Source organism: Papaver somniferum, chromosome 8 (assembly GCF_003573695.1).
Source record: "Papaver somniferum cultivar HN1 chromosome 8, ASM357369v1, whole genome shotgun sequence".
Taxonomy (NCBI): domain Eukaryota; kingdom Viridiplantae; phylum Streptophyta; class Magnoliopsida; order Ranunculales; family Papaveraceae; genus Papaver; species Papaver somniferum.
This window is the reverse complement of record NC_039365.1, coordinates 125,718,790-125,731,794: the sequence shown is the minus strand read 5'-3', so window position 1 is coordinate 125,731,794 and position 13,005 is coordinate 125,718,790. Positions and strand designations below refer to the sequence as shown.

Sequence of the window (13,005 nt, the reverse complement as noted above, 5' to 3'; positions counted from 1 at the left end):
ATGTTTATATTCGTTAAGTAGGTGTTTTAAAATGCTTTTCAATGATACGAAGTTTGCGAACATCCGCGGTGTAGTTTGAGAGATAAATCATTTCAAAATTTCACTATTTATTATCCATAAAGGTATAATTGTAAAAAGTGCTTAAAAATACATTTCCCCTTGCTTACCTTAAAAATTGTGCAAACTTGAACTAGATCACTTAATGGTGGGACGGAGAGAGTATTATATACCGTAAACTCCATGTTCAAATCCTAGGAGCAACTGTGCAGATTCATTTCTCAGAAAATTACTTTAATTATGTGTACATGATGTAAAGTCGCAATATCATTCTATGACCTACGAAAAACTACAACGATGTCGTCGGGGTACCAGATGTTGTCGGTGTGCTAACCAGTCTGACGACAGTGCAAGAATTCAAACAAACCCTTGGACAACTGTGTTTTAAGAGCCAGTTCACTCTCTGGAACCTAAGGTACAATATAACCAATTTTACATGAATCCACACATCTGATTAATTTTATGCTCTTTCTGAATTTTAATCAACGAACATGTAATTGATCCTTACAAAGATTATTGCAGTACCAGGTTTTAGCTGTATAAAATTACCAACTCATTAAAATCTCAAATAACATCCTCCCTTCATGTGGAGACAAGTTTCCTTTACCTTAGTTAAAAATCTCTTTATTTTAAACTGCATGCATAAATATGTTGCATAATTATTGCGGAATACAAAAAAGGAGTGGAAAAAAAAAGGTCAGTCTTAGCTAAGTTAGCTAATGATCGTTTCTTGTAGCACTCACTACCGCCACTTATTGTTCCCCTCGCTTGATTTATCAGGGTTCTCGTGATTCGTGACTAAACTGCCTGTGTGGAAATTGCTTCCCTTGTGCTGCTGATAATTTTCATGCAGTTTTCCACTCTGCACCTGATTTCAGCCTTGAGAAAGAAAAGACTTCCAACACATGATTTTTCAATTAGTTTCGATCTTCAACATCTCAAGCAAGATATCATTCAAAGTATCAATAGGGCCAGGCAAACACCAATGCACACAATCATTGTACTTGCCAACCTCTTCTTTCTTTTGCCAATAACTACTTGGATGTCCGTCTGGTCTCGACCACAACATTTGAGTTGTATCAAGCAATCTAAAATTGTTGACGACCCCTGAATTCTTCTTCAGCCCCTCTCTCTCGGCAACCTTAAACTCCTCCAATTGAGTCGTATACATCTTGAGATCTTGATCATGCAATTGCGTCTCATTACTCAAAAATGGCTTCGTCTTTAAGCAATTCCCACCTTCATTCCATGACCCACCCTCAAAATGCGATGGTGAGACTGAGAACGTTCTTAAGAATGCTATACCCTTGGAATTTTCTAAGCTGTTAACAGCTCTGAATGAGGTTGCAAAAGCTATTCCATAACCATACGTGGGATCAAAATGTTTGACGTTATCATCATCAGAGTATAAGCATCCAACGAGTTTACCACTCATAGAAGATCGCCCGGGCGGAAGAACCAGTGTCCAGCAGATAATTACGTAATCATGATTTTCAGTTTGCGAAGTCCATTCGTCGTCGAATTCATCGAGGTAGATATTCAGTGTTGAACCACTATTAACTGGACCATTTTCTTTGGTTTTCACAAGATATGGTGACCAAAACAAAAGACAAGGTGAAGTTGTAGTTTGTGTAGACCAGCCGTTTGGTTTGAGGCTCTGGTGAGTAGGAATGGTCCTCTGGATACCCTACCTGAAATTTCAAGAAAAATCAAACTACATTAATGAGATTGTTATCTATTCAAGATTTAGACCAAGTAGAAATGATCAGAAAGCCAGTTAATTATCACGGCAAATCATATTGGTATCACAGATTTATGAATGAGAGATTATTAGTCCCACATTGTCTGGGCATTTAAGATCCTGCGGTTTATAAACTGCAGGATCTAATAATCTCAACACGCCCCCTCACGTGTAGCCTCGTTGGGTCTAACACGTGGACTCAAAACCAATTGGCAATGAGTGGAGAGGCCCCAAGAGATTATAAACCACGGGATCTTAAATGCCCAGACAATGTGGAACTAATAATCTCAACACGCCCCCTCACGTGTAGCCTCGTTGGGTCTAACACGTGGACAATTAAACTGGGTGACATGTAGTAAAGGCGCGGTCAAATAACTCGTCGCATTTAGCCTGCTCTGATACCATGTTAGAATACGGGCATCTAACTCAAAACCAATTGGCAATGAGTGGAGAGGTCCCAAGAGATTTTAAAATCGCAGGATCTTAAATGCGCAGACAACGTGGGACTAATAATCTCAACAAAGAACTATGCGAGAATATGTATGGAAAGTTAAATGAGTGTTTCAAACTTTAAAAAGTAGTAGTACGTACCTTGGCAAGGAAGCAAACTGATTTCTTCCAACAGAATCTCCGACAAATGCCAGAGGCTTTCCTCTTAGAAGCTCCAAAAATTCCACCGGATCGAAAATGGGCAGTTTACATTCATTTGGTTTCCATCTCCATTTGGTAAAATCCAAGTTTGGTTTTTCGTATTTTATGCAATTCTGTTGCTCATGTATTGCTGAGCATGTAGCATTAGTATAGTACGGAGCATTTTCTTCATCCCAGACCCATGTACCCTTAAAAAGATCGCATTTCTGCTTATTCTCACTGCTTGGGGCCAAACTTACTTTCAACCCTTCGTCGACTACTGCATCTCGTGAAGAAAAGGAAGAAGAAGCAGGTGAAGTAATTGAAGATGGAAGTACTACTGGTGATGAAGAATTAGAAGAGGTTGGTAGTAGATATGAAGATTTATTATTTGTACTACGAAAAGGAGCACCATTTAGAAGAACAAATGTAATGATAATTGAGGTTACTAGTAAGAAGGACGGTAGATATCGGATAGCAACGTTAATAAGATTGTTATGTTGTTTATGTTGAATTTGATAATACTTGCCATCGACATCAATGGGAAGCTCTTGCAAGCTGGTTGAGTGATGTTTTTCCATGAGCAAATGTCACACAAATTCAATATTCCATGGAAAGGTGCAGTGACAGTCGAATTCAGCTGAAAGGTGACAACCATGTGCGAGTTCAACTCAGTCTAACCCGCCGAATGACCAGGTCCGATTCATACCAATAATACCCTCCCCAGTCAGCCAGGTAAGACTACTCTGGTTAGGTTAGAATTCAATGGGTCGGCTATTCAAAGAATTTGAAGGAAGGAAAACAGAAAATAAATGATACAACACAATATATAACATTTCAATATCTCTCCCGTAGATGAACACTTCCCCTACCCCTTTGTATAAACTAAAAAATGAAAATGAGTATCAACAAAAAAAGAGTTCTAAGCCTAAATATTTTTTTTGCAAAAGGCAATTCTCTAATACATGTCATCCTGCACATCAGGGTCTTCTGATCGTCGATCTTCTCCGAGATTTCTTTTGCTCACGTTAGCTCGTTGCACTAGTCGTACTAGCGCCTGTACATTGGTGGTCGGAACTCTGGCTCAGACTGCACAATTAAATTGGAAACTAGCGTCAGAAATCCATTCATGTAGCTAAGATTTGACATGCTAATTGTAGAACTGCAAATTAGACTCTTTTATAAATAGGATTGTCAACTCCTCTACAAATAGGCTTGTTACCTGGACACAGAGAGCAACCACGTCAGCGAATCGCAAGAGGGATTTAGGAGGGTAGGGTCCTTTGAGTGATGAGTCAACCACGTCATCTAACGCATCAATGTCATGGAGCTGAGGTGTTTCCCACCGAAACAAAGATTGTTCAGATCTTGATCTTGAGTTGTTCAGGAGCATCCAATATAAAAATAATGTTAAGAATATGATCAGCTAGTGAAAGAAACCTTGAATGATAGGAACTAAACTACAGTGATGTTAGTGTTGGATAAATTACCTTTCAAAGGGTTTACGACCAGTGAGAATCTCCAACATGACGACTCCAAAACTGTAAACATCACTCTTTAGGGTATATTGGCCAGATATAGAAACTTCGGGTGCACTATATCCAGAACCTGTGTTTATGTATAATCCTGCAAAAGTTCACCAATTAAATGATAATAAGCTGCACGCCAGAATTATTCCTCAAAACCTTTTATTCTATTTTTAAATCTTTGTTTATTCTGTTTCGACCAGAGAAAATGAGATATGAAGACTTCGATCAAATGACAAAAAATCACTAGTTACTGTAATGTATGTACTTAAGGATACTAAGTACCTGTAGAGGGTGTTGTCCCCTCCTTCCCTGATTATTCGTTTTTTTTTTTTTTGCCAGTTTCATCTTCTGCTCCTCCGTATACGAAGCCCATAAATTATCCAGGTCGTCTTGCAATTTCTGGTCCCCAGCCTTGTTTGTGCCATCTGCACAATTCACCTTATCAGCAAACAGGTTATGCAATTAACCAACAAAATAAGCGCCATAATTGAATACACAATCAATACATAACTAATACTTATGGATTTTTTTTTTTTATAGAATGTACTATATAAACACAAAAGGAGTTTAAGGTACATACATAGTTGAACTCTTCCGAAATAGGGTACCTCTCTAACACCGTAGCATAATATAAATTGGGTACCTCTTTAAGGGGGTCTCAAATTATTTATTGGGTACTTTTTTAACATGGTTAAATAATATAAACTGGGTACCTATCAAATACAGTTGCATAATATTAATTGGGTACTTCTTTAACAAGGTCACATAAATTGCAATGACATCTTATTTTTCATCTTGGAGCACACATAGCCTAGATAAGTTGGTTTCATGGAGCCATCGTTGTTATCAAACTCCTATCAGCTTGAAACACACATAGGTTAGATAGTTGTCCAAACCCTGCTTCATCCACCATTTGAATCCGCCTCGGTGACAGCTTACCTCTCGATTCTTTGAATTTTTGGGTGTGGTCATAGCTTCAGACCAGTTTCCTTTCTTGCACACAATTAGTAGTCGCTGCATATTAGTTTATGATAAGAATATATTTTATAAACAAATAATAGTACTGCCTGCTCTACCTGTCCTAATAGGATTATGGCCGTTATATGTGCTTTCTGATCGTGCAAATGGCTTTTGTCTTTAGGAGAATCATTCGAATAGGATGTAGTCTTGCTACTGTATATTGACAACGCCATCTTCACCTGCAAGTAACCAAGAATACATAACTGTTTAGGAATCTTATTAGATTCAACCCTGAACCCTAAACAGAATTATGAAATTTAAAATATTCGCTAAAAAGTGATGATTGATAGTTATTGCATTATCTAAAAAGTTCCAACTGATTAATACTAGCTATCCTTAAGTGAAGATATAATGGTATAAAACTTGTTAAGTACACACCAAACTTTAAAAATGCAACATTTGTTAAGCACAGTAGTTCAAAGCAACGTAAGTGAAGAGATCAAAATTTAATTTCATAAAGCAACAGTTCATGTAAAACAAATATTTAACCAACGTTTATGTACGCCATTCATATAACAACTCACACTTGGTCAGATAAACTAGTAGAAATCCATAATGAGATATAAAACCAGCTGCCAATACATATAGATTTAAAGGAGAAAGAAGTTGAGTTTCACATGTTGTTTCTTAAACATCAAAATTAATAGATCATACCCCTTTCAATCTCGTGGATCAAACAAGTTCAAATATTAGTTAAGGGTGGGAAATAATCTTAGACAAACATATCATTTGCCGCAAATGAAAAACAACATCTATATACCACAACTACATGGGTAGTATTCACAAAAGAACAAGCAAACAGACAGAAAGACACAAACCTAAGTACGCCTGCAACCCTGTGATATACATATGAGAGATGCAAGCAATACCAACCTTTGGTCAACCACTTCGTGCCATAGGTCTTCCGAAACTTGCTACCTTACATCGCTTTGTACTCTATGGAAAACAAAAAACCAAAGGGAGTGATGGATGTAATAGTTTTGTACGCGATGTCGACGTAAATTATGAAAGCAAAGACAAGAGTAGCAGCTAAAATAATTTACAAAATGTAAAGCCTTAAACAAACATTGGTTCAACCATAAACAAAAGTCTTCAGTAATTTAGAATCATTGGCAACCTTCTCAAAATCTTACCAGGACACATTTTCGGGAGTGCAAAATAAGCCTTTAAAGCTGTAAACAAATGGATACAAAGGAAAAAAACCACTTGGTTTATGTGTCTGGCACTAACAAGGGAAAATCTGGCATTGCATCCTAATTGCCGGGAGAGTTTTTAGAGAAATAAAATACAAACATGTTACTGGGCATAAATTCAAACACGTTCAAATTGGCATGACCAAATCAAAGAACTAAATTAGTATGACCGGTTGTACTTCAAATTGGATACCGATTCCTTCTTGTTTTGATAAAATTTAAAACTTCTACTAAAATCCAAATTGGCAAGCACTTGCATTTCAAATTAGAACAAAGAGAAATTACAGTACCCATTCCTTCCGTTTTTACTAAAGTTTGTATAAAAACATAACAGCTTTGATACGTTGACCGGAGCATCTCACCGTGAAATGCACCGAGAGGGCAATGGACGGTCCCGATGCGCGTGCTTAGCATCGTGATAGGTGCGGGCAGAAGTGGTCTCCACCAGCCCCTCTCACATGCACGCCCACGGTGCGCCCCGCGGTGTAGATTCATGGTGCGTTAATCATTTTTGAAAACATAATAACAAACAAATAAATCCAAGTTAAAGTACAAGGGAAATAAAACTACCATTTTCACTTTAACAATGATTATACAGTTAGTACGGAAGAGGCACTAAATAAAACAGTGGGAAAGTTAAGATCATTTTCTTATCACAAATGTGAAAATACTGGCCATAGAGTGAGAATGTATAGCATGACTAGCTACATAAATCCATGAAGTGATCCAGCAAAACTAAAAACCAAAAACGGACTTCCTTTTTGTCAAAAAGCAAAGATAAATTCATTTATTGTGAACTCAACTATCAAGATACGGAAAACAAATTTGTTCAAGATAATAAGCCAAGGACACAAAGGAGTCAGAAATCATTGTGTAATCAAACCAAATGATGAATTTCTTTCATCGGTATAAAATAAACAAGATCGGAAATATATAACAGAAACAGCAAAGAAAAACAACCGGGAAGCAGTTGTATGAATAGACTTGGTACTGATACCGTAAAGAGATTCATAGAAAATTTCCGACAAAAGAGTTAGTCAGTAAGATTTGAAGAAATGGGATTTTTTATAAAGATCAACCATAATGTCACGGCTAAAAATATATTAAGAATCCACAAATTCATATAAGGGGTTAACATAAATATGGAGAGAAAAAAATCATGTTCTTTCACTCTCGGCAATTACGACTGACCACGATCAATTTATGAAAAGTTCAGGTTGCATTGCATGTTTCAAAATATTGTTCACTGGGTCATTTTGACGAACATGTAAAAAGCAAGTTCAAAAGCTTAATTCAAGACCAAATAATAAAAAAAGAAAGGTGGAGATCAACACTTGGATGATTCCATAAGCTTTTAAATCTTTATAACAACCGTTCCCATGCAAGGATTTAAATACAAAAATTACCAAATTAGGGAAAAAAGTTTGGTACAGAAAAATTAAACTCAAGATAAAAACCCCTACCTTTGTCGTGATAAGAACTTCAATCCAATTACAATTACCTTTCAATTTGATGTAAATGAAAAAATTAAATAGAAATTAATACCTATATATACCATTTGGAGTTGATGAATTCATATCCGGATTTGATGAATTCATATCCATCCGTCACTGGCTCTCTGCAAACTTGCATAAGATTAAGATGAAGGAGAACCCGCAACAAGTATCGTTAGGGGAATTGAAGAAGATGCAGAGCATTTCTGAACAGCCGATCCATTATAATCTAACCTAACCAGAGTAGTTTACCTGGTTGATTGGGGAGGATATTATTGGAATGAATCAGACCTGGTCACTCAACGGGTTAGATTGAGTTGAACTTGCACATGGTTGTTACCTTTTCGCTGAGTTCGACTGTCACTGCACTTTTCCATGGAATATTTAATTTGTGTGACCTTCGCTCTTTTGCATGGAGACCAAGAAGGAGAAGGAGAGAAATAATTAGTCACTTCTTCATTAATTATAATTATGCATATAATCAACAAGTCCAAGTATTCGCTTTCAATATAAAAAAAAGTCCAAGTATTATTACCAACTTTAATTAATTTTCTTTAATCAAGATCTGATCAAAATGCGATTTCCGTCTTTGGAGGGCCTAACGAGACAAACGTAGAGATTTAAATCCCATGTTAATGTATAATGGGCAGGTGTATGTCACATCAGCGGTGTATCTCACATATGTTGTGAGCTGCGAGTCTTGTGACCAGGGCTGCACAAAACCGAACCAGAAGCGAAAATCGAAACCAAAATTGAAGATTTTAAATCGAACCGAACCGAAACCGTATTGTTATGGTTTATTAATGGTTGTCATTTTCAGATAACCAAAATTATTGGTTTCAGTTTAGGTTTTATCTCAAAACCGAACCAAAAACCAATTGGTTAACCGATTAATAGTGACCATAGCCGAATGAATCTTTTCACACTGATGAATTGTAGTTAATGAATGGTTAGGACTCTTAGGAGGATTATTCGAGTTAAAGCCTTTTACTGTCATTTTAGTTGCTCGTCATTTATGCCTCTGATATGTTGCCAGTAAACTTTTCTGCCGCTTGTAGTATTGAGTGTACTGTTTGTGTAAACTATAAAGCACTGGCACATTATTGTTTATAAATCATTCGTTTAACCAAAAATCGTATGGTTTTTAACAAAACCGAGTAGAAACCGAAACCAATGAAACTGAATATGCTATATGGTTTCATTGGTTTTCATTATTGGAAAACCGAGTACTTTGATTTCGGTTTAGGTTTTGACAAAAACCGATAAAAACCGAACCATGTGCAGCCCTACTTGTGACATCATGTGTGACTTGTTTTATGTAGTCGTACCACTTCATTTTGATTTATATACTCGAAGGACAAAGATGCCTCGAAATGCATGTATTAGAATCCGCATACCACTAAATCCTCAAACAGTTCAGATTGTAAAACGGGGAATATTCACCGGATAAAACAGCAGAGAGAATGGGAAGGATGGTTCCAAGCAAATTCTATGGGAAGAACAATAACACTCCTCACTCACTGACAAGTACTACAAGGGAAAGAAGAGTAGCGAGCATTAAACTCCATTCATTCATTTGTCAGTCTCTTGTTTTGTTTTTTGTTTTTTTTTTCTTTTTTATAATCAAAGGGTAACAAATTTAGCCATCACTGTTAGTAGACACTAAACTGGAGGCTAAACCATTACAGTAATTAACATATGAACACAAAGTAAATGCAGTAAAAGGGAAATACAGATATGTGTCTATACAAGAGCCAATGCTACCAAGTAGTTGAGTAGATTTCCTCACTCGGTCAAGTACCGAGAAGGAAACAATTGTGTCTGCCAAGTCTTCATCAGCCCCACTCCGACCATAATTATAGTGTACTGCTACCGGAGCCTCTTTCAAGACGTGAATATGTTGACGTTTAATTCTCATAAATGAGCCACGTGTGACATATAGAGTTGCATTTTTCCTCCCATAAGAAGGAAGATGACTAACAAAGGTGAAGCAAGACGAGTTCCCTCCACACAGTAGAACATCCTTCAACTTGTGAACATCGAAGAAAAACAAATCCCACATATGCCAGATATATGTACTGACTGCCCAAGCCCTCGCCGAAGGAGTAAACTGGCTTAAAGGTCTGATGTCGAGGTATGCCCAACATAAGTGAGAGTCGAGGTCCAACATAACACCCCAAGAATTCCAGAAAGTATATTGATGGGAAAAAAAGAACATAATGTAAAATTCCTCCAACTTCTTCCAGAAAGAGGTAGAAACCCATAGAAACATCCAACCAAACCACTTGTGATCATTAACAAGATTCAATACAAGTGCTCAATCATAGAAGACAATACAAGTGCAAGTAGGAGCAAGATCATCTTTCTGATTCTGATTGAAGTTGCTATAGTTCTCCTCACACTGCTCAATTATCTTAACAGCCCCACAAGGATACAGGGCAAATCTAACTTTCAGAAAAGTTACAGGCCAAAGAAGATTAACAACCATAATAATGCTAATGCTCAAACAATCTCCAGGATAATAAATCCATAGCACAAGGTCGTCATCCAAGAGATTCATTCAACAAGTAACATACTTCCCAAAGTCAGAAATAGTAAAACACTTCCATTCACGAGAAAACAAGTAATCATCCAGTTTTCTCTGTCTAAAGGCATCATTTTTCATGTTGCAAGGTCCTGAGAAGCTCTATAAAAACCTTTAAGCACAAGACTATCTTTAAGATTTCTTCTTAGACAGCAATAACCCTTATCAGCCAGGTAACTAATCAAATCAGCTCCATCGGGGTTTAATGAATAATTAAGACCCAAAGAAGTTATCATAGACAAACCAACATTGTTATCATTTTCATCCAAATCAAAGAAGTAGTAGTCACGTTGAGCTTGTCTTAGAATTATAAGAGTATAAATCATCACAGCATTCATATGAGAAAGGATACTAGTTCCATAGAGGAAGATGAGGGAAAAATACCGATAGAAATCATTAGCAGTAACAACCATTGGCTTGACCCAGTTACTGATTTGTCCAGCACCGAGATTTATTTGACCCGCAATTGACTTTGACCAGACCGGAAAATCTCTCTTCGCCTTGAATTAGGTCACCGGAGTCATTTGTACCGGTTACCGGGAAACTGTTATAATTCTCTGGATTTGCAGTAACATACTCCGACAGACGGAGGCCGTTAGTTATTCTGACTTTAAAAGACTCGTCGCCGACTTCACTCAAAGTTAGGTCACCATGTTCATTGGTGTCGGTGGTCAGAAAACAGTTAAAATTCTCTAGATTTTCAGTATCATAAATTGACGGACTGCAATGAATTGTATCTGGACTGACTTTGAGCTCGTCGTCGGAGATATTAAGACCATCCAAGAGATCACAGAGAGAATTAACTGAATCCCCAACTTCATCTGCCGGTAAGCTGTTATAACCATCAGTCTTCGGGAGACTATTATGCCTCTTTGAATCTTCAACAACACAAGCAGGAGGGGATGCTAAGCCTTCATCAACCCAAGTGTCGTCTCCTTTGCTGCTATTACTTGAGGCCATAACTCGATCTTCTTGTTCATTAAGAGAAATAATCCCAAGAAGTTGATTAACAAAGGGTTTTTTTGAGTTAAGATTTAACTCCAGTTGATTTAACAATTGACACATCTGATCTACCTCCATGAGAGAAACAGAAGAGAAGAGAAGGGTAAAAACTCTAAAGACAAAATCAAATCACCTACATAGAGGGCGCAAAACCTCAAAATCATGAAAATCCTTTTGCTTCTCTTCTTTTCAAAACTCAGAAGAAATTGGTAAAACAAGTGCAGCAAAGATAGAAAAGCTAAGAAAAAATTAGAACCAAATGATAGTAGAAGAAACAGAATTGTTCACTGAGTTATAGGAAACATATGAGAACCCTACAAAAATCACAGAATTAAGAGAAAAATAACGGGTTTAGGAAGAAACTAGAAGAAATAAAACGATAAGGGGGAGAAATCAGGGAGAAAGATAGATCTGAATAGGAAAGATGAGATGATGAAAGGTGGTATTGAGAGAGATTTACTGGTTTTGACCAAAATAAGGTGGTTTTGACTCAAGAATTAAGGTGGGTGAAACGAGGTGTACGACTCACTCTCTTTCATCTTTTAAATGGCTCCGAAACTGTGTCAGTCTCTTGTTCGTTCTAGTAAGTTAAGTCAATGATATAACTAGAGACGAGCCAAGACATTTCAATCCCGCTGATCACGGAGGTATCAGTTTTTGTCAAAAGACCACGGGCTTTCATTATTTTCGAACACGTGGTCGGTGATCATATAAATTTTAATAAACCAAGCAATCTTCTAGCAGTGACGTTGTTTCCTGAAAACGAATGAGTTGGAAATTAGCCACAAAGGCACAAACCCCTTGTACCTGCGGGATATTTTTTTTTGTTGAACCATCTTTTCTTAAGTTTACCTAATTATTATTCCGTAGATTGGTGTTACTGTTAATATCTTATAGGACGTATTACTTTGAGCCATCATTTTCCCATAATAGATCACACCATGATACTGGACTTGATATTGGTTCCGCATTCTTCATCCTATTCAACATTCATAGAAATAACAAAACAACAACAAATATTATGGTTGACAAAGTTATCATAGGGTAGGACACGGCATCCCCACTTGATTGGCACGTTTAACTAACAATTTTGAAGGGCTCCAAGTCCACCGATTTTATTTTTTTTGAAGCACCGATTACGATTGTTGCCGACCGATCCAGAAAAATCTTTTTTTACTGTTTCAAGATCCAGAAGACCGATAACGTTTGTTATCGTTCCTTTGATATCTTTAGTTTTAGCTTCTGTTACCTTAATTTAGTAGTTAGTAAATTTTTGGTTAAATTTCTTCAAGATTCCATTCCTGTTCTGAGCAGTGATTCAAATAATTTTTGTTTCCTATTAAATTAAATCAGTTTGGCCTATTCATGTGGAAGTTTGAAAAAACCTTGTTTTGTATCAAACACAATTTGTTTGGCTTTTCCCCAAAACAGAAGAAGAAGAAGAAGTAGTTTGGCTTATTCAGTGCTTCTCCTCTGGAAGATGAAGTTCTAATTTATTGTGATGAAGCGCCCTTAAACAATCGTGGGTTGGTAGGAGCTGGCGGTATAGCCAGAAACATGGTTATTGAATGTTTTGGTGATGTTTATTTTAGCATACAGATGCCACAAATTATATGGCAAAACTTTTTACAATTCCTTCCTTCTGTTTGCCTTGGGATGCTACAAACCAGTTCTGACGGTTCTGTTATCAGCGATATAGTCAAACCCCCTTTGGCAGAACCTAATATTAGACAGATTTCTGCTTAACTGTCGGGTG

The 13,005-nt window shown here is 37.0% G+C and overlaps 1 protein-coding gene and 1 pseudogene across 10 annotated transcripts; both read right to left on the bottom strand.

The window, feature by feature from the left end:
* Nucleotides 1-867: 867 nt before the first annotated feature.
* Nucleotides 868-3,009, bottom strand: LOC113306005 (annotated as a pseudogene).
* Nucleotides 3,010-3,205: 196 nt separating this feature from the next.
* LOC113302940 (protein STRUBBELIG-RECEPTOR FAMILY 7-like) lies at nt 3,206-8,299 on the bottom strand. Of its 10 annotated transcripts, none has more exons than XR_003337209.1 (8): nt 7,716-8,107; nt 5,851-5,913; nt 5,034-5,156; nt 4,897-4,950; nt 4,240-4,382; nt 3,919-4,054; nt 3,651-3,801; nt 3,206-3,517 (listed from the first exon to the last, which is right to left on the bottom strand). XR_003337209.1 is itself a non-coding variant. In XM_026551913.1 (4 exons), the coding sequence occupies exons 2-4, from the start codon at nt 3,954-3,956 to the stop codon at nt 3,479-3,481; spliced, it is 228 nt and encodes a 75-aa protein (XP_026407698.1). In that variant the 5' UTR covers nt 3,957-4,054; nt 4,240-4,382; the 3' UTR covers nt 3,206-3,478. The 10 variants fall into 10 exon arrangements, 1 of the variants encoding a protein (XP_026407698.1); XR_003337210.1 differs by having other exon boundaries at nt 4,897-4,946; XR_003337205.1 differs by adding an exon at nt 8,199-8,299 and having other exon boundaries at nt 4,240-5,156; nt 7,716-8,068.
* Nucleotides 8,300-13,005: the final 4,706 nt, after the last annotated feature.